Source organism: Siphateles boraxobius, unplaced genomic scaffold (genome assembly GCF_051911475.1).
Source record: "Siphateles boraxobius isolate OS27281-9 unplaced genomic scaffold, OSU_SipBor_1 3, whole genome shotgun sequence".
Lineage (NCBI taxonomy): Eukaryota > Metazoa > Chordata > Actinopteri > Cypriniformes > Leuciscidae > Siphateles > Siphateles boraxobius.
In genome coordinates, this window is record NW_027508919.1 from 6,001,020 (window position 1) to 6,023,282 (window position 22,263).

At 38.2% G+C, this 22,263-nt stretch overlaps 1 protein-coding gene across 4 annotated transcripts in view; it reads left to right on the forward strand.

Moving 5' to 3' along the window:
* Positions 1-22,263, forward strand: part of unc5a (unc-5 netrin receptor A) — a 210,298-nt gene that overhangs the window by 153,634 nt on the left and 34,401 nt on the right. For 2 of the 4 annotated variants that reach the window (XM_077247567.1, XM_077247568.1), the window contains exons 4-7: positions 609-712; positions 1,943-2,123; positions 6,457-6,624; positions 18,720-18,884. In XM_077247567.1, the coding sequence (XP_077103682.1) occupies positions 609-712; positions 1,943-2,123; positions 6,457-6,624; positions 18,720-18,884 (618 nt within the window). The remainder of the gene's footprint in view (positions 1-608; positions 713-1,942; positions 2,124-6,456; positions 6,625-18,719; positions 18,885-22,263) is intronic. The other 2 variants (XM_077247569.1, XM_077247570.1) reach the window with 1 other exon arrangement.

Below are 22,263 nucleotides of genomic sequence, written 5' to 3' on the forward strand. Positions count from 1 at the left end.
GTGTCGGATACAATAACCGTATAATTTTCAAAAACGTGCACTTTGAAACCTGTTTTACAAAGTTTGTGTTTTCAGGCTCCCGAAACACTGTTGTAAATGACCAGGCAAAACGCATAAAGTTTTACATTTTCCATTAAAAAAATGGTGTTGTGTAAGCAGCCTTTAAAATCTCACTCGTTTCTTTCAGACTTTTGCTTAATGCCCTCTTCAAACTGACAAATCTTTATAAAATATATACATGTGAATAAATAAATAAATAACAATAAAATAAGAATGTTTTGTTTTTTTGTTGCCAACAAAAAAAATAATTGTATATAAATTGCACCAGTGGATAATGTATCATATCATACTCACATAAGCACCACTGCACAACATGTCAGTACACTCACCAGACTCACTCTTTTCCAATATATTAACCCAATTTAGTAACCAAATTAATGTTACACTAATTTTTAAAAATGTTTAATATGAAATATACAGTACTGTGCACAAAAGCTGTCTATTTTTGCACATTGCACAGAATAGATACCGTATATATAATATATATTTTTGATATGTATTTTATATAGCCCCCAATGACTAATAAATAAATTGATTTTGCTCAACAGATCTGAGGAAGAACTTTGAGGAGGAACCACTGGGTAAGGAAGTGGCACTTGATCAGGAAATCCTTCTGCGCTGTCATCCTCCTGAAGGTGTTCCTCCTGCAGAGGTGAGAGCAACAAGTAAACATGCTAACAACCAACGGCTCTGCTAATTATCCCCCTCATTAATGTACTGGTACAAATATACCATCGAGCCAGAGATCTGATGTCTTTCACCATATTCCGTCTGTTCGATGAGCTGCACTTGGATGAGGAACCATTCAGAGTGATTTGGCAGCTCTGGGAGTCCCATCAATAATACATGTATTTTTGCACTGGTGCAGGACTAGACCAGCCTGCGACCAGCTGTTGCTACTCAAAATGTCCATCCAAACTTCCAAACTTAGCAACACAAATGCCGGATATATTTGAGTACACTCATTCTGTCTAGGGGTGGGACAAAATATCGATAGGGCAATATATTGTTGTCCTTCTCCATGCGATATGGGTATCGATATGGTGGCGCCAAATATCGATACTTTAATTAATAAAATAAGGCTCTCTAAATAGATTTCCCTGCTCCCAGCATCGCTACTTCATGGCTCCTCAAGGTGGCGCTCAACAAATGAATGAGGGAAACGAGAACATAAGTTAACTAGCTTTCTCTTTAAGAATAAGAGGTTTTTAAAGGGGGGAAAATAATCAATGCCCCAGCCTCATTTCAGTCCAAAGTCTGGAAAACCTGCACTTAACATTTTCACAGGCATTTTGTTTTCATAGTTAGACAGATATTGTGATGTATTATTATAGTATTGTCTATTGATTATCGCAGAATTGCTGTATCATGATATTATCTGTATCGTGAGCCGTGTATTGTATCGTGAGGTACTCTGTAATTCCCACCCCTAATTCTGTCTCTCTTTTTTTTACTACATTGCATGTTCGATAAAATAATATTACCGTAAATGATTTTGACTTATTCACCAGTTTATTATTATTATTATCATAATCATTAATCATAGTTACAGTAACAAAATATGATTACATGTATATTTTTGGTGACAATAAACATACCACAACACAAAAATTGAATAACACTTTTTTTCTTTGGTTACCCATGTATTATCATAATCGCAATTCAGTGTACAATAGAAAAACAATTGAAAAAAAATGCTAATCCACTTTCCTACTGCCCCATGCTACCATGCAGTGTCTGCCAAACTTTAACATCCTCTGCCCTGGCTGTGGTCTTGGGATCTGCCCAGAATGGCAGCTGGATCCGAGAGCACACAGAGCGTTTTCCATCCATTTGAGCCAGATTAAAGCTGTGAAATGTTTTCTCTTGTGTATATCTATAGGTGGAGTGGCAGAGAAACGAGGAGCTGATCGACCCCAAGACTGACCCCAATTTCTTCATCACCGTGGACCATAATCTCATCATCAAACAAGCCCGTCTGGCCGACACAGGCAACTACACCTGCGTGGCCAAGAACATTGTGGCTCGACGCAAGAGCTCCTCGGCTACTGTGATAGTCTATGGTGTGTTTCTTCTCATACTTTGTTCCTTTCTTAGATCACAGATAAATGGACTTCACCTTTCAAGAGTCTGACAAAAGTTTGGGATGGTTCTGACCCTGAGTCAGGGGTAATTTACTGAGAGAGTCAGGCTAGCTTTGATGGACAACTCTATTTTGATCAGACTTTGAGCACAAAATATACGGACTACTTGCTTTGCCTATTGAAAATGTATCAGCGTTTTATTATAATAAAACTATAGGTGTTTAGGTGCACAAAAATTGTGGGAACCCTGTCATTTGAGTAATTTTATTTAAAATAAATGCTCCCTGCTTGGATTATTTTATGTAATTTAAATATAAATGTATTTACATTATGTAATGTACATTTACATACAGTGTTTTAAATACTAAAGGCCACTGTATTTCTTGTAGCCTCCTTAAACCTAAGCATTACAATTTGGGAACATTCTGTTTTTACTTCGAATTAGCTTTAGCTTAGTTCCTCTAAAACTGATCATGCTGTAAACGATTGCAGCAACATTACAACATATCAATTTGGGAGCAAAGCAGCCAGACAGTGTCTCAGAAATCTCCGCAGAGCTGACAAACACTCACACTGTAGTTGAGCTTGTTGAAATAATGACAGAAAGTGGCTAATGAATAGGGTTTATAAGCTAGCTGACCTTTATTAAAATGCACAGCAGCAGAGCATCGCTAACCTCGGAGGGTTCCTAGGACAAGCAGCGTTCTAAAGGTAGCATGCATTACAACCCTGAACACGCTCTCTACTGATCCCAGCCTAGTCAATCACACACGACACATAGTACAGTACTGGGACAGATCTACTGAGAATACTCCTAAACCACAGACAGATATGTTAACAATTGAAAATCGAAAGTCTTTGCCTTATTTCAGAGGTAATGGAGGAAATGTATCAGTTTTATTATCAAGCATAAAGACAATGAGTCAAGGGACAGCTGTGTGATGATTTGCATTAAACAGGAATAAATGGGGACGTGATTTTTAATGCAGAGACAGACTGCAAGTCATTCAGAGCAATCTGTGTGTTGTATTTAATAAGGGAAAAATGGAGCTAAACTGACAATTATTTCTCAGATGAATGGAGATTAGATAAGTTGTTGAATTTTGTTTGAATTGCGTGATTTGGGGACATTTTGATGGAAGGCTCTGCAGAAGTGAGCAGAGAATATTTCCGCTCTATTGTTTGCTTTTTATGCTGTCAATCAATGAAGCCCTCACACAGGGAAAAAGAGAAATGGCACATGAATGCTAGGTACGCGGTGCCTTACAATTTGGCGGTTTCAAATTGTGCAATGTTCCCCAAGCAATTTGCTACCATTGTAGAAATTAATTAAAGAAAAATTCCCTGTGAATACCTTTTGATCAAAAGAACTATTAGGCAAGGTCCTTTATGCTATTCTTTTTTTTCCCCCCATGGCTTCACATTAAAATGTCAGTTTACTAATTTGAAGTCTTGCAGGCTTGCTTATTGGCTGAACCATAGGTGGTGTGAGAGCTGTTATTAGTGCTTTTGGACAGAGGACGAGATGAATTTTAACAAGGCTGTACTTGACTTGACACAACGGTGTGCTAAGAGGTAATCAGGACCCGAGTTGCTGCGCAATTTCCTTCTTCGTGGTGAGCAATCAGAGAGGCTAAAGAATTGATTCGGTCTGACCAGAGCAACATTTCGTGGAGAATTAGGTGCAGCTCCAGGCACAATATAGACTCTGACCTGTGATCGAGGCTTCTGGACAACAAATCGCTCGAGTTACCGGGGGAAGAAGAAATCAGATTTGCTCTGAATTCTCCCACCAAGAGAGAGGAGGCTGGGAACTTGATTAAAAACCCTGCGTGATCTTTGGACTCAGAATCATCCCGGAATCCTTGCAGGATTATGCATTTCACCAGCCTGGATATTGGTGCCATAAAAAACATACTGTGTGTCGGTGTAAACCAGAAAACCAATATACACCCCACATGAGATGAATTCTAGGCTGATCCCTTAAAACATCCCACCCACCATGTATCCCATGTTTTGCTCCGTAGCTTTAACATTGACAGTGGTTAATATAGCTTGTAAGAGAAATCGAGTGATAGTGTTGTGACTTGACAATGTTTGGTTCTTTGGCTTCATCCAGATGTGGCCATCTTTTCAGACTTGAACACATTTAGTTTTTTCAGAAGCAGCAAGAAATTTGGATGAGAAAATATTTGACAGTACAAAATTTAAAAAAATACTTCAAAACAGGAGATAACAAACTGTAACCCCATGACGTTTCAGGAATGCAGATGAAGTGCTTTCGGGCTTTCATTAAGCTCCAAAGAGACCATGTGAGGGGGAAATGACCAAATGCAGGCAAAAATGTCACTCCATGGCGATAGGCTAATTGTTATGTCACTGTTAATTTGATAATGCCTGCTGACCATGTGCAATGATTTTTGTAAGTTAGCATCACCCTGGCTGGTTCCTTTGACAAAAACACAATAGATTTTGCATAAATCAAAACTGCAGAAAATCAAAACTGCAGAAAATAAGCTCTGTGGCATACAAAAAGTTTATTCTTACCGCTTTGGTCCATCATGTTAATCTTCACAAATGAACAGAAATTAGAATTTTGAAGCCTAAAAACAACCGGCAGAAATAAAAATCTAAACATAGGCAGTAAACGAACTACACCATGGTCACATGACTTCAACGCCTCCAGCATTACACTGTAAACCCGAATAAGTTGGCAAAACTCCAAAAATGTAAGGCAAACAATTGCCACAAAATTTTTAAGTTAAGAAATTCAAAGTTTAAGCAAGCAGAACTGGCAGATTTTTATTTTGTACGTATACATTTTAATTGTTCTTATCTTCATAAATTTAACTTAATTTCATGTAATCTCAAAGTGAACATTTATTAGTATATTTATTAACTTTTATTAGTATAAACTTAACTAGCTTTAACAAGCTAGTTTGCTAACATACTAATTTGTTATCATGTTAACATTAGTATGTTATACAGTAGCACTTGCAGCAATATAAAAGTTTTATTTGCTCTCAAATCAAGCTGCATGCACCACTTGTCACCATGATGGTAACTGCCGTTCAGCATTAACAGAAATTCTTCTAAATTAGCATAACAAAACATTAATCATTATTAAATAACTCACTTAACATTACATATATTACAAATTGTTTTAGCATTTACTCTCCCTTTTGAGTGCCATCGGCAAAGCATGCTGGGAAATAGACATCCCAGCCGTTTCAGTTAAACTTAAGTTTGTCTAAATTAAAAGTAATAATTTCTTAAAACTCAAAACAATGAAACAGTTCAGTTTACTTAAAATATATCCATTCTGTGAACTTAAAAGACAACGAAAGTGCTAAATACTCATGAAAGTTAATTTGACTGAACTAATTAGTTTAATTTAAGTTTATCCTACTCAAACCAATTAATTATTTTGAGCGTTAGGGTTTACAACAACTCTTTCTGTGTTTTATTTAAAAACATTTTCCCTGAAAGTTTGAATACTTTCTTTTTTCTTTTTCTTTTTTTTTTATACTTTGAGTGCAATTTATAAACACGAGGCTGTGAGAACATACTAGCGAGTAGATGAGTTTACCTGTTCAATGTGATGACATTTAATGTCCCTGATATCCTCTGTAGTCCCATTGTTAGGAACCACAGTCAGTAAACACAGTAATAAGTGAAGTGCTAAAATCCTAACTCGTTTCTGTGTTTTGGCAAGCATACTTCATCCCTGCTGCAATCTATTGGTCCGCAAATCAGCCTAAAAGAGTCAAACTGCAGTAGATATGTAATTTATTATTTAATTACCCTCCAATTTGGAAACGTTGAATGTTAAAGCTACACTATGATATTCTGGTAATTTCTAGTGCCATCTGTGATTGAAATTACAATTGCGGTAGAATAACAATAAATCCATTTCTGCATCCTTTCTGCTGCTTCCACTCAAATTCGGGAATTTAATTCAATCCTCTGTGGCGTACCTTCAATATCAACAGTATTATAGAAGCAGTTGCTTGTTGATAGTGCTGTTCTATGAACACAGTAACTGTGTAAACATCAAATTACCACAAATTTAGATTGGACAAAAAAACACAACAGAGATGGCAACTGCCACATAACTGCCTCAAATCAACAGTATATTGAAGCATTGACAACTGTTGACGTTAACATAGCTTTCGTTTGTTGCCTTTGTCCCTGTGGCCTGCCTTTAAGCTCAGAGCTCATGTTTGTGGCTGTTTTTATCCTCGTGCTTGTCGGGTAATCCTGACTCGCTGTGTTCGTTTCCCCCTCTCCTTTGCAATGGGCGCACGAGCAGTGAACGGTGGCTGGTCCACGTGGGCCACATGGTCGGCCTGCAGTGCTGTCTGTGGTCGGGGGTGGCAGAAGAGGAGCCGGAGTTGCACCAACCCCACTCCCCTGAACGGCGGGACGTCCTGCGAGGGCCAGAGCGTCCAGAAAAGTGCCTGCACTGCCACCTGTCCAGGTAACGTCCACCGGGCGTCGCTCACTGCAGAGTAGAATTAGTTTAGCATTAGCACACAGACCCTTGCACGGTCCCCTTGCTCTAATGGCACCAATAGCTCCCTCTCTGTAGGACGGCTAGCTTGATTGGCATTAGCTTTTTTGTGCTTAAGCAAAATATTCTCATGGTGGTTTTTTTTATTTTTTTTTGCTTTTGAAATCCATTGAATTATTCATAGCTAAAGCAATGCTTGTGTCTCCATTCTGGCCATCATGTTTCTTTCAGATTTTTTCGTGCTCTCTGCTGCTTTCGCTTTTGCTGCATGAGGTCTTTTTTTTATTGTTCGGTTGTAAACAGGGTCCAAAATTAACTTGCCTGCCAGTGGTCAAAATATATATTTTGTCCCTATAATGATATTTAGCTGTTTTTCCCCTTGTATTTACATTATGATGTACATTTGGTAGTTGAATGTAAAGATTATTCAGCCTTTTAAATTCCAATTAAATTCCTAAATTTGAATTAAGGCAGAAAACAGGATGCAGAATGTTTAACTTTGTTTTAATACATTTTAAAATGATATGTATTCCAGAATTTTCATGATCATTAAGCCAGTCTTCAGGGTCACGTAATCCTTCAGAAATCATTCTAATTGATTTGGATTCTTTTAGTAGAGAGTTCATAACAATGTAAATGTATTTACTGCTACTTTTGATCAATTTATTGCATCCTTGCTGAATAAAAGTATTAATTGCTTCCAAAAAAATCATACAATTTTAAAGAAAACATGCTGCGGATTGTAACAGAGATAATTATATATTTAATCATATTTAATAAATTACAAACCAACTTCCTGTGGGAGGTTTCTAATTCAATAAGCTCATTTTAATTTGTGAGTGTTAGTTTTAGACCTGGTTCTAAGCTCAAAGAAAAGAAAGAAAACTAAAAAGGCTCATCGATTACTCAGTCAGACAGTGATATTTACTCTGCTGCGCATCTCATAAAACAAGGATTTGCGAATTATTTGATGCTAGTAAGCTACGTTGGTGCTCAAGAAGTTTCCTTGACCTCCACTATTGCTGGTAGAACTTCAAGGGTTGAGAGTGAACAGATTGAAAGGAAGAGGAAGAAGGGAAGCAGCACGGCTGCTTTTCCTCAGTGTTTATCGATTGCTTGCAGTTTGAAATGAAAGTCAGGCCGCTTCATTTACAGGCTGACATTAGACTCAGGTAGATGGGGGAACGGATTCTCTTGATTACTGCGATAGGCCCATGAGTGGATTTCAGCAGGGACAGAAATGGCATTATGCAGGCGCTGCAGACTAGCGGAAAATATCCACGCTTGGTAAACAGGAGAGGAAATCGAAGCTTTTGTCAGCTGCAGCTCGTCTCCCTCGCTCACCCCATCTCTTCCTCCACTCCTCCTGTGAGAGGGTTTATCTACTTAAACCAATCTCCTGTTTCATTACAAAGCAACCAATGAAATTTAATAAGACGCCACCTTTACGCTGCTCTGTAAGTAACGTGCTCTCAAAATATGGCGTTTTGATGAGCAGAAACACAAAGCATGTGGGAATGCTTCTGACGGAGCTCTGTGGGGATGGATTTCACATTACGACCCAAATATCTTTTCTGTGGGGAAGACAAGAGACAGACAAGGAAATAAAGCTATGAACACTGAAAAAAACACTGAAAGTAGATTTTTTTTATGAGAAAACAGTGATGAGAAGTACAGAGCATGACAGCTATTCGGAAAATTGATTCATCTGTCATTAGTTATTAGTTTCATTATTCAGATATTTCACATTTTCATTCATACAATATATAAATAGAGGCTTATAATACAGATAGTTCAGAACCTAAATTCTGATTGGATGAGCCACATTTGAAGCCATTGCAAAATTACATTGAATTAATGCACCAAGTTCCTGTCGTTTGCAAACCATATGGTAATGAACCATATTTGCGTGAAAATAGTTTATTACGATAAGTATCACTAATGAATGTAGGCTGTTATTGAAGCCTGGTTTGCAGTCCTGCTTCCCATAGGTGTATATTATTATTCATCAATAATGCTCGGATTGGCGCTGATTGTGTTGCGTCACACATCAGTCTTTCGTCTTCAGTATCTTGTCGCTGTAAGCTTAGTACAGAGAGAGGGAGGAAGGAAAAATCAGGGAAAAATAAATACAAAAATAGCAAGAAAGGAGGTTCACAGTGGTGGCTGTTGCAAGGTTTTTTTTGATAAGGGTCATGCTGAGCGAGCGGGTTGGACGTTGTTCCTGTGGTGACTCTATTCCCCTCGTTTTTCTTGCACTCCGACCGATTAATCCTGACATGGGTCGCAGCGTGGGAGCCACGGTGTCCTAGCCAAGGATGACTTAGTTGTGTTCCCAATCAAAAACGGGCACTTGCCTGCTTTAGCATGCTCACCAGAGGACCCCAAATCCTGTCAGCGAGAGAAGAGGAGGAGAGAGAATGATCATCCCGTTCCATTTATCAGCATACAAAGACACGCACGGACAACTGCAAGCCCTAAAAATTACATCTGAGACTTCATCCCGATTTATCAAAACGTGACTTCTGACTGCAGGAGGTATAAATCATCATTTACCGACTAGCTGCAGGTAGAGGCACAGCGTTCCCAGAGCACAGTCAGACAGCAGGAGACAGAAAGAGAAACAGCAGAGCTTTGATAAACGACTCTGTATGTGAACGTAGTCCATCGCCGCTGTTCTACTGATCCTCAGGACAGGGCGACTTTAAAGGACGTGACGAGATTCTTTGTGTAATGCGGTGAGCATGCGATGCCATGTGAATGCTGATGAAGCTGAATTCTTTTTGTGATACGAATTGGTTGGAATAATATTTCCAAGGCACTCAAAATGCTATCCTCAGTCACAAGGCTGCAGAACCAATCGAAATAAAATAATCTGAATATTAACCCCCCCACACACACACTATATATATACATACATATATATACAATCTTATTATGAATGACCTGTAATCTACCAAACATACTCTAACCACACATAGTACTCATGATACAGACAGTGTTTTCAGTCTCAGAGTAATTTTTATTGCCATTATATTAAAATGTAATATAATGATGATAATAATAATAATATATTGAATTATAAAATTTTACTGGACACTACTTTTTTATTATTTATGCATAATTTATGAACCCATTTAACTTTAATAATCTTATTGTAATATACTGAATATTTGTTGTTAAAAGTGCTGAATTATTATTATTATTAATATATTTTAGTATAGTTTCTGGTTACTCAAAGCACTTTAACTAGAAGGGGGGGAATCTCCTCAACCACCACCAATGTGAAGCATCCACCAGGATGATGCGACGGCAGCCGTAGTGCTCCAGAACGCTCACCACACACCAGCTTATTGGTGGAGAGGAGACAGTGATGAAGCCAATCACCCTAAGGAGGATGATTAGGAGGCCATGAAGGACAGGGGTAACATTACACCCCTACTCTTTTTCTTTTTTTTCCGAAGGACAAATTTGGCCAGAATGCCGGGGTTACACCCCTGCTCTTTTTTCCCGAGGGACATCCTGGGATTTTTAATGACCACAGAGACTCAGGAACCTCAGTTTAACGTCTCATCTGAAGGACGGTGCTTCTTTTGACAGTATAGTGTCCCCATCACTGTACTGGGGCATTAGGACCCACACAGACAACAGGGTTGAGCGCCCCCTACTGGCCCCTACTGACTAACACCTCTTCCAGCAGCAACCCGGTTTTCCCAGGAGGTCTCCCATCCAGGTACTGACCAGGCTCAACCCTGCATAGCTTCAGTGGGCAACTAGTCTTGGGCTACAGGGTGATGTGGCTGCTAGCTCAATGATGCATACATTAGAATTGAAAATGTAGTGTATAGTCAAATTAAATAATTAAATATAGTAGTAGTTGATTGTATAATCTCTTTGTGCAATTTTTGTTGTTAGGATTTGGGTAAATAACAGTAGACTTTAATATAATTATTTTTATTATTCAATTTAATTATATATATATTATATATATATATTTATTTATTTATTAAGAATACGTGGACTGAGAACTATCATAACTAATATAGATCAAAAAGACTGCACTTGCAAGTCTAAGGACAGCATATATGCAGAAAGAGCCCTTGATGCTATTGGCAGCAGAGCATGAACTTGAACAAAACATGACTTAAAGCTCCAATAGGTAGCTTTTGTAAACAAATATTTGTTAAAACTCTCATTATGTCCTCAAAGTAGAATATGAGACAGATAATCTGTGAAAAAAATCAAGCTCCTCTGGCTCCTCCCTGTGGTCCTTTTGCCATTTGCAGAAATACACCGCTCCCGGTCAGAAACAACCAATCAGAGTCAGGAGGAATGTCTTAGCAGTGTCAATCACGCTCGTGTACGCCCTGATCACCCCTCTCTTGCACAGTGCGAGCGCGTACCGTCGTTCGTGACTCTCCTGTTCAAACTCGTTCATCCCAATTAACGAATCTTTTTTCGAGTCATTTCGTTCATTCAACGAACGAAATGACTCGAAAAAAGATTTGTTCATTTTAAACGAGTCTTTTCGGAGTCATTTCGTTCATTCAACGAACGAAGATTTGTTCATTTGGATGAACAAGTTCGAACAGGATCACGAACGTGCATCACAGAACAGAGCAAGGCGAGCATTTGTGCTTATAAAACTTAAAGTTTTTTATTTATTTTAGAAATGACCGATCGTTTCACTAGATAAGACCCTTATTCATCGTCTGGTATCGTTTAAAACCCTTTGAAGCTGCACTGAAACTGTCATTTGGTCCTCGAAACGTTTGTGACCTATTGAAGTCCATTATATGGAGAAAAAGCCTGGAATGTTTTCATCAAAAGACTTTATTTCTTTTCGACTGAAGAAAGAAAGACATGGACATCTTGGATGACATGGGGGTGAGTAAATTATCAGCAAAAGTTTTTTTTTAAAGTGAACTAACTAGCTTCACTTTAAGCGGCTCCGCTGTGGGGGAGGAGCTGTGGAGGGAGGGCTGTAGCGTAGCAGAGAGCAAGGGGGTTGGACCTGTAAGTTGTGCTTGTTCAAATTTTCAGGCTAAGTCAACATTTTCTCAAAACTCCCTACTGCAGCTTTAATTGGACATTTTAGTTTTGCATGTTTCCATATTCAGTGTGTTTGATTGTGATTGCGATTGCATGCCTTTTTGTACGTTTAGCCTTAATATCTTTGCAGCAAAAATATGAAATGTTATACATTTATCATATTTTTTCCAGCTTAAATCTATACATATACTCCGATTTCCAAAATGAGTCCAGTTCTGAACCTGAGGACTAATCCGCATGATGTGCTGGCTTACCATTTCTTCCTTTCTCTCTCCTTCCTTTCTCTCATGGAAAATTATTACCATAGTCTCAAGAATCAATAGTACTTGGGTTTTTTTCTTCCTTCAAATCTTTTCAAAAGGAACAAATCAGTAACTTAACACAATTGGCCAATCAACTGGATGAGTTCAGCTGTGAAGAGTCTAATGTAATAAGTGGGCTTTAAAGGGCTAATTGACCCTGATGAGCCTCTTGTACTGGCTCTTGTTGAATCATTGGCTGGTTAGACCTTTAGCACGGTGAAGAGGCTGCTTCATCTAATCCCGACACGTCAGAGACGTCATAGGACATCAACCGGCACACACAAAGACAACGCTCACCTATGACTGGAGAGCCTCGTGAATTGGGTGGTCTCTGAGGAGAGCTTTGCATGATATTGAATGCAGTCCCTCAGACATCTTAACTTTTCAGTAACTCTTTTCTGTTCCAAGTTCTTTTAAAGAGAGCAAGTGCTGATTAATTTAATTCTAAACGTTAGCATTTTAACGTGAAATTGAAGTATTACAAAGGACAAACAAAACAAAAGTTAACCTCACAAAAAACATTTTTCAATCTTTCACTGATACGTTATCGTTAGTCTGATGTATTCAGTGTGGAACCATGGCAGTGTCTTAACTGATGGAGAACAAACGGATCTTCCGGCTTACGTTGCAGTATGTTTTCAGTACTCGGAGCAAATGTTTTCCTCTTCCCTGGATATGCTAGCCTATTCTGCTGAACTTTATCTCTTAGCATTTCCTTTCCTCTTGAAGTTTTTTAACAAATAAAATGTTGGCCTATATAAATATGAATTAGGTTTGGATGAAGTCTCAGTGCCAGGAAATAAAAATCTCGTTCCCCCCACCCGTTATGTGCTAGTCTTTGCTCCTATTGGTCCGTTTGCTGCTTCCTTATTTTTCACTCTTATGATTTTCTGTTAGCCTTGAATCTGCCTAAAACTAGAACTGGACAATATTACTAAAACTTTACATCTTGTAAAAATCATCTTTTTTCTGCCTTGTGATGATGACATTTGAGATATAAGTTAATTTTTTTAAATTTTATGCATGTTTTGCTGAGAAACTGATTTTTCTTTAATAGGAAAAAATCTAGTTAAAAATATTTATAATATTTAAAAAATATACATTTTGTAGAATTAATGTCCCCATGAAATCAAAATTGAATGTTTTTAGTATGAATATGTTAGCCTTGCTTACTGTTACTTAGAAGATATAAGCATTCAGAACTTAATCTCTTACTTCCACCAATATGGATCAATGATTTTGATGAGATCACTCTGCACTTCAGCTTCTCATCAGATTTTATGTCCAATCAAATGCTCTCTAGAATCTAAAACGTCCCGCTCCTTCATTATAAATAGACGCTGAAGCTGCGGCTAAATTCATTTCACTTGTTCACACATTTACCATTTTCTACATGGTGAATAGCACATAGTGCCCTATGTAGGGGACAGTGAAAGATTCAGACAGTGTAAATATGCTTTCCATTGGGGCGCGCACACACACAGTCTGCTCCGGTCCAGAGACACGATATAGCCAGTTGGCGCAGACCACAAAACGTATCGGACCCATTTGAATTCTGCACAGAATGATATATTTTAAAGCAATATGGAAGACATTAGGAGAAACAGTTAGAGATTAGGAGGAAACTGCAGCTTTATGGAGCTCAAAGGCTCTGGTCATGCTGTTATAAACTAAACACTATTGGCTATTTAAAAAAAAAAAGGGAAGGAGCTGTTCGATATGTCCCGCCCTGTCTTCCTGTTTCATTGGAAATTATGTCAACACATTGAGTAATGCTGTGCGTTTCAAGGCACTTTAGTAGGACTTTAAGCTTCCGTTGCTAACTTGAATACACTATTAATGGCTAGGGCTGTATTTGGGAAGTTATTGAAGTAACAAGAAGGCTGTAATAGCACCCTCAAAGTGGTAAGCTGTGAGTCTAGGAGGTCTTTATGAAACATAATGGCCTTATATAAAAGGAACGCTGACATCTTTGCGATAACACATTGGATCAACGTAAATATAACAAATATAGTAGTTTTGATATATTGCACTTTGCCCGGTTTGCATAGCAGTTTATTGTCATGAAGCTGTAAATCCAGGACATTTAAATATTGTGCCAGGCTCTTACAAAGGTGCAAGACTGCTAATTTTTTTCTGAAGATGTTTTGCTTAACTTGTTTTTGGTGTGAAAATACCCTAAGCCTTTTTTTTTTTTGGAAAGCTTCAACCAAGAAATATTTTCCATGAAGTAAGCTTCTTAATAACATGCTTTCCTGAATTCCAAAACCCTTTTAGAACCCTGTATTCAAAGACCTAAATGTGTTTTGTGTTTGTTGCGTGATGCACTTGAATCCAAGATAGGCAGCAGATTATGACGACATCATTCTGACCCTACCCTCTCTGGCTCAGAGCCCATGAATCACCTGTAATCTTGTTGTCTCAGTTTTATTGAACATGGAATGTTTAGGTCCAGGTGAGATTACAGATGTGAGTGTTGTTGACTCTGTCTCATCCCTGCTGATCTGAAAGGTAATTGTGTGACTCTCCCGCTCGGTTCCTCCTCCCTGCTCAAGGACGAGGCAGCTGGAGGTGTCCAGCATTGGCCATTGTGATTTTGAGCAACGGAGAGTTGAAATGGGGCTTCCTGCAGGCCTTTTAAAGAGCAGTTTGACGCCTTTTAGATGTGCCCTTGACAAGATGTCCAAATAGACCTGCCACTGCGTTATTGTGATACAGGCACCCTGGCACAACACACACACACACAGACACACACCTCTTCACCCCTACAGCAGGATGATTGGAAATCAAAGATAATATCTTAATGGCAGGAAGTCTGGAATGGACAATTATTTGTCTGGCTTTGGATCCTTATTAGTGCATACTTCACTCATGTTAAGAAGGTTTAAGATATGATTTTTGCATATTTTGAAGGGGAAATTGGCCATCGCTGTCTATTTTTCTGCTTCTCTCACTTCATTACTTGTTTAAAGTCGACATGAAATCAAAATGGACCCTATTTACTTTCTTATTAAATGTTCCTTGTCTTATTTTGCACAAATGGTGCATATTATTACGAAGAAAAAAATGTATGTCATCAATAACTTGCAGTTCCTCTAAAATTCATTTCTTTTTAGGCTGATGTGATTTATGGCAGACTCATTAATGTTACTACTTTCCAAAAAGCTGTTTAAGCATTGTTTAGGACTGCTGTTGTAGGTCTACACAACAATTTAAAGGGTTAGTTTACAGAAAAATTTAAGACCATTTGATACAATTCGATGCAATTGTTCACTGCAACAATAGCAAATGATGAGATATTTGATTGAGATGTTCAAAGGTGAACTTTGACCTTTAGCTTCAACGCCACTCTCCCTGCTAAATGTTTGATCAGAAGTACCCTAAAAAGAAACCCAGGCTCGTTGGAAAAGTTTGCCTCTAGCTACATTTTTGCAAAAGTACATATACATGGAATTGACTGAAGTTTTCTGCTGAAATGAACACTAGAGACAGTAAAAACTACTTTTACAAACAAACCTTTATTCCTGCATGGTTCCTTTGAGCAATATGTTATGACCTCAAAATACTTTTTCCAAAACGTATCCATTTTGACGTTTGTATCACATAAACAGCTCCTTGTGTATGGTTTTTCTGATGTAGTAAATTGTCTCAGTAGCTCACCTGGTACAACCTTATACTCGCAATACGGAGCGATCGGGTATCCAGTAGTCCAGTGGAACGTGAATCATGATAAAAAAGATCAAAGACTTGTAGAAGCAAGCTACGTAAATTGGCATAGGTGCTTCAGCAAGTGTGTTTTTCTCTCACGTCTGCTATAGATTAGGTTTAGGCAATTATTTTGGCATTATTTTCAAACATGATAGCGAATTACTTTTTAGCGGCACTTACCAGACATTTAATTTCCAAACTGCTGAGATTTGTACAGCAACCAACATAAAACTTTGCCTGGATAAAACTGAACAAACTTTTAGCGACACTCACTGTACCTTTCACTTTGAAAGTATCGTGAAACATGCTGGAAGCAACCTAATATTATGCATGTCACCACAGGAAACGATGCCACAAATATAAAAGTGGAAGTATTCCTTTACAATTGACTACAGACTTAAATGGTACAGAATGTCCATTTTTCGTGATCCAATCAATTCCCAAGGGATTAAATGAAGTCCCACTTATCTTTTACGAATCCTTTTTATTTCAAAATGTAACGTTATCAAAGTCAAATGGGTTGAGAATGGCATTTCATGTTGACTCTAATGTCTATATTGCTGCTAGTGTTTTATCTGCAATTCATTTCTTCTCAAATAAGTCAAGAGAGTTCCTCACAGTCGCTTTGTGCAGTTTTTCAGAGAGAAGAAAGAGTCTTTTCTCCATCACTTAGCTGTTGATCTCTCATCACCTGTCTTTTAAAATTCATGCAGAGAATCAGAGACAGGAACACGATTCTTATTGTAATGTATTCATTAGCATTAATTCACTGTTCAGCCAGGCTAGTGTGATGATATAAGCCTGTCTCGCTCGCAAATGAGTCAACTCAATGGCAAACAAGGACAATTATTTTATTTCTTTGCCACTCTCCCTTACAAATGTTTAATCAAAAGCTGTCAGCATCTCTTTTAGATGCCCTCCACACGTTCTTTGTTAGTACGAATATCATTCGCCATTGCTTACAAATCTCTCTGCATATTTAAATATGTAAAACCCACTCTCGTCTGGCTGGCTACGACTAACTGTCGTCTTTATTCACAGCCATTTATGATGGCTGGTTTTTCATCTTTCTTATCACTAAGGCATGCAAGTGCTTTATTAGCTGGTTGTTTGGCCAAGCGGTGACCCAGGGTCTGGTTAGCAGAGCAAAACTGCATAGTGAATATGCTATAAAGCCAGGGGTGAATGAACAGCCCAGTGTCTGATCTTGGGTCTGTCAAATGGAGTCATCAGTAACTCTGTATCTGTATCCAACTGTATCCAAGTGCCAAAATTCACCCCCTGCTCTTGGTCCTGTGAGGGCGCAGCTCAGCATCCCTAGAGAGCTCATTACCAGAGCTGCTCACATTAGCCCTTTAGTAACCTTCTCAAACCTGGCACAACGTCAGCCCGAATAAGACTTCCAAAATGGCCTCTGGTCCAGCTGACGAATAACGCGAAATGGAAATAAAATGCGTCTTCCGTGGCTTGGGAGGAAATAAGACATTTGAGTGTTGTTTCACAAACACATACAGAATTTTCCACCTGCCTTTTATCCTTGTATGGGCTTTTCACACTTGAAATTGTAATCGGGTTATTGTAGACATACTCTAACACTGTGAATGCTAAGCTCCTTTTTCATTCCACCCAGGCCTTTTATGAAAGCCAAGTTGCAAAAACGTGTTATGCATAGTTTTGAAGTCACAGCATGAGAAAATGTTTATATTGCTGCCCACATTGATATACAACCGTTCAGTATTCAGCAACTGGCCAACCCAGATTAAGATTTTTTAAAGAAATGAATACCTTTTTGATTCAGGAAGGATGCATTACATTGATCAAAAATGGCAGTAAAAACATTTATAATGTTAATATACATAATGTTAATATACAGTACAGGTGAAACTCGAAAAAGTAGAATATCGTACAACAAATCATGTATTTCAGTAATTCAAATTAAAAGGTGAAACTAATATATTTAGTATATATAACTATATACATATGCATTATTATACTTTTCAGAGGGCTGACATTTCTGTATTCAGTTTTCATAAGCTGTAAGCCAGAAGCATCAAAATTATAACTTTTGTTTCACCTGTAAAATTAAGCAGCACAACTATTTTCAACATTGATGATCATGAGAGATGCTGATGATGCTGATAATTCAACTTTGCCATCACAGGAATAAATTGCATTTTAAAATATAGTAAATTAGAAAACAGTTATTTTAAATTGTAATAATATTTCACATTACTGTATTTAAAACAAATAAATGCATCCTTGGTAAGCACTATATTAATAAATCTCACTGACCCCAAATTTGTGAACGGGAGTGTGTATTCTTAAGGGCACATTAGTAGAATAATCTGTTTAATCCCATAATTAAACTAAATTGCTTGCTACTGTACCTTTAAGACATCTATCCTTAGAGAGAAGGTAGAGAATGGGCATGTAAAACAGAATTGTGACTTCAGGGGGAAAAATTAAATGCTACAAAAGTGTTGAAAAATGCATAGCTACAAAGCTAATTATAGTGTTTTTTTAAATGTGGTGGTTAATGTGCATGCATATGTAAAATCCTGCAGCTCCAGAGACAGTGGATCTGTATGTAGGAGTGTAGGAGAAAGGCGTTGCAAACATCAGTATATCAGCACTCGTATTGTATAAGCCGCATTATTCATTACACCTCAATGTCAAAAACTCTGTATGTGTGTGATTGACATGAGCATAGGGCAGGAATGTGGAGTTTGTGCATGCATGATAGAGCAAATGGTGTTGCTGAGATAAGTGAGTAAGCTAATTTAGAGATATTTATAGCTAGCTGTACCTAAATTTCGAGGTGACTCTATCACCCTCTTGAGTAGTGAGTTAGTTAATGCATATTATGTATGTACATAATAGAGGACTTTGTGCTGCTGCAATTCTTTGACTAAGTGTTTGAGTTTAGTACATAAACATTCATTCTGCTATAATGTGTGATGGATTGCTAATTCAGTCTTCTTTGTGCATGTGTGCGTTCAGTGGATGGCGGTTGGAGTGAATGGAGTAAGTGGTCGCCATGCGGAGCCGACTGCAGCATGTGGAGGAGTAGAGAATGTACCCAACCTACGCCTGGCACCGGTGGGAAGGAATGCCAGGGTCTGGATCTTCAGTCCCTCAACTGTACCAGTGAGCAATGCCCTCAGAGTGAGTACCACCACCTCAGTCCCTTGATTAATCCATCGATTAAATGACAGACTTCCTTTATTGATCACACTAAATGTGATGTGAAGCCTGGGGTGCATCAGTGAGAGGCCATTTACCGCTAGACAACGTGGGAAGAACGAAGAAAGGGCACCTTGGAGGTCTGCATTAACACATTTGTTTAGTGTAGCGCAGGCAGGGTTTGTGTATCGTTGGGTCGTGTTTTTTTGCAGAAAGGTCACTTTTCCAGATCAGAGAATCTCGAGTTGTCCAAGGTCTTGATGGTCTCCTGGGTTCCGTTCTCTGTTTGTTTTCCAGCTCTTCTTCCCTCACACAACCTTTACCGTTCCTGTTGTTCTTCTGTTCTTTTAATGATGTTAAACCTCTCAGTCCCGCAGTCGCTGTTGCCATAGCACCACAGCAGCATCGACATCGGCGTCCTCGGTAGCAGCAACGACATAGCTGTTCGTCTGATAATTGTTTTTGATAACAGAGCATCTGGTGGCCGTTATCAACTGTTTCCGCGAGAAACGATTGGTTGAAACTAATGCCAGAGGGTAAACGGTGGAGAAGTTAACGCTTTGTGTGATTTCAGGATGGTTCTGTGTGGGTACAAGAGCTTCTCGAGCAAAGGGTTTTATGTGCTTTCACGGCTCTAAAGTCTTTATGCCAAATGAATACTAGAAAGCATAGTGTTGCGACTAGAAAAATCCTGCTTGAAATATAACTTTTAAATCATGAATTGTTCTTTCTGGCCAGTAAGTGAATTAAAATGCTAATTTGGAATTAACTGATTTAGTAATGTACTATAATAGTAATACACCGTTCAAAAGTTTAGGGTTGGTAAGATTTTTTTTTTTTTGTAAGTGTCTCGTGCTCACCAAGACTGCATTTACTGTATATGATCAAAAATAATATAATGTGAAATAATGTGAAAGATTATTACAAGAAGTAGAAGTGGGGGTTGTCATTGTAGTAGTAATAATAATACTAGTCTGGTGGATTTTGTTGGCAGGTTAAGACCGGATTTAGATTTTTTAATTGTACTGTAAAAGAATGTCAATCCTTTGTTTAATAAAAATCTAACAATAATAATTGCATGAATATTTAAATCTGTTGCATTCGCAGGTGGTTTAAGATTTTTTCAAATGTACTGTTAGCTAATACTAATATTTTTTGTTTTAAATGCTGTTACAATTATGAAAATATCACACGCACTTGCACTGAATTATTATTTATTTTTTTCATGTCACAGTTGAATTATTCACCCTGTCTGTCATTCAAAGCTCTTTGTGTGATATCAGCTGTGAAGAACCGCATTTAAAAGATCTCCCGTAGAGACGGCAGAACAACAGATACGAGCTGCTCTTTTAATGTCTCGCCCTGTAATTTACCCACTGGTTATCATGAAAGGTGGTGAGGTGAACATTTGTTGTTTATTAACAGTTACTGTAATTTGGGGTTGTTTGACTCGCAGCAGAAATCTGGGACTCGTCTTCACATGCGATTTTGTTTGATCTCGCTGCGGCCACGACTGTTGCTGATACGAATCTTCAGCAGAGATAAAGGGAGGCAGAATGTGAGCAAACACTCCCATTAGTATGTGCAGAAGTAGAGGTCAAGAGTAAAGAGTTTGTATTCCTCATGCTGAGAGTCGATACAGTTCTAGAATCCTTCGCTTTTCAACTAAGGGCCACATGGTGGCATGTCCAATCATAGCATCATCTCAAAGCACTCCAGCATATTTTGCAGTGTTGAGATTTTACTTGCAAAAATTGCCAATCGCAATCGGCAACAACAAAAGAGTGAAAATTCTGAATATTGCAACCTTGCAGCCAAGCCCAAGGCCTGGTTATCATCATTAGATGTTTACGTTTCTCTGTTCTGGGAGGTTGCGCTGAAGTCGAGATGTTATTAATGGGCCCATATTGCTCAAATTAAAAGCACAGAAGCTGGTACGATGGCAGCCATGGGAAAATTTGCTCAGTTGGGGGTCCGGCCAAGCAGATGGGCTTGTATTCGCATCCTCTGGGATCAAAGTGTCGGGATTGGCATCTTAATTCGGGTATGCTGTGAGTGTCCTGTTAACATAGTCCCCCTCCAGGACACTTTTGCGTTGGGGTCAAAGGGGGGTGGGACAACATCAGCCGGTCGAGTCCTTCTCCTCGTTCTTTAAGCTTTTGCACATTTCCTCCCACACGTCATTTACACACATACTAGCTCAAACTCTTAAGCCCACATATACAGGCACACTGAATAGGCAAAAATCCCTGAAAACTGGAATGCAGGCCACAGAAAAATTCTTGTCCCAATCTGTTCTCAGCAGATGTCTCTCACCAGACAATAGACCTGTTTTAAACTGTAATGAGCAGAAAATCCTGCCTGCTTTGGCTACTCTGCAGCACAGGAAAAAAAAATCTTCTTCTTCTTCTTCAGAGGGTTTAATTAGTTGTTAGAGGAAACTCATTGAAATAAAAGTTGCATTTAGTGTCCTCATAATTCAAGGGAAGATTAGCCCTAGAGCACCTGCTATGGGTTAAATGCAAGTTGAAAAGCTCATAAATCCAAAGCAGCTGTGTGAAATGAAGAGCATCAGAATGACGGTTTACTCTGCACAGTGGATGTGGTCGAGGAGGACAGCTTGTAGCAATGGTAAGGTTCCATCATGCATGTGAAATAAGCATTTTTGTAAAGTTGGACACTTTTTAGTTTTTAGTATTATCCTAAAATGACATTTACATCCAAAGCACTGTCGGATGGGATTAGCTTTCTAAACAATGCTTGAGTTCTAATTATTAACGTAATAATTATCTGTAATTTCATGTACTGATTTGGATGGAATTTGCAAAAACTTTTTTTAATGTAACGTTTTTAAAAACGTTAGCTCAGTTTTTAAATATAAATCCCATAGGTCTCCATAAATATAATTAACTTCTGAACATTACACCAAATCCTGCTGTGATGTTTCTGGACTTTTTTCTAACTGTATGTATAGCACTTTATAATGACTTTATAAGAAAATTTATTATGTAACTATCTTTTTTATTTGATATATTTAAAAAAATATTAAATTGTAAAAAATGTTGTTATATTTTTATATCATAGCCTAAATAATTTGATATATTTTAGATTTAGATTTTTGATACATTTTGAACCATGTTTACACAGTTATTCAATTCAATTCAATTCAAATTTATTTGTATAGCGCTTTTCACAATACACATTGTCTCAAAGCAGCTTTACAGAAATTGCATTTCGGAAATGTACATAGAAAAATACAGTTAGTTAATCAAGTATTAATTTATGGCATAACATATCGCCGGCTTTGAGTCGTCTCTTCACAGGCGTCGAGTCGTCTCTTCACAGGCGTTGGGGCATCTGA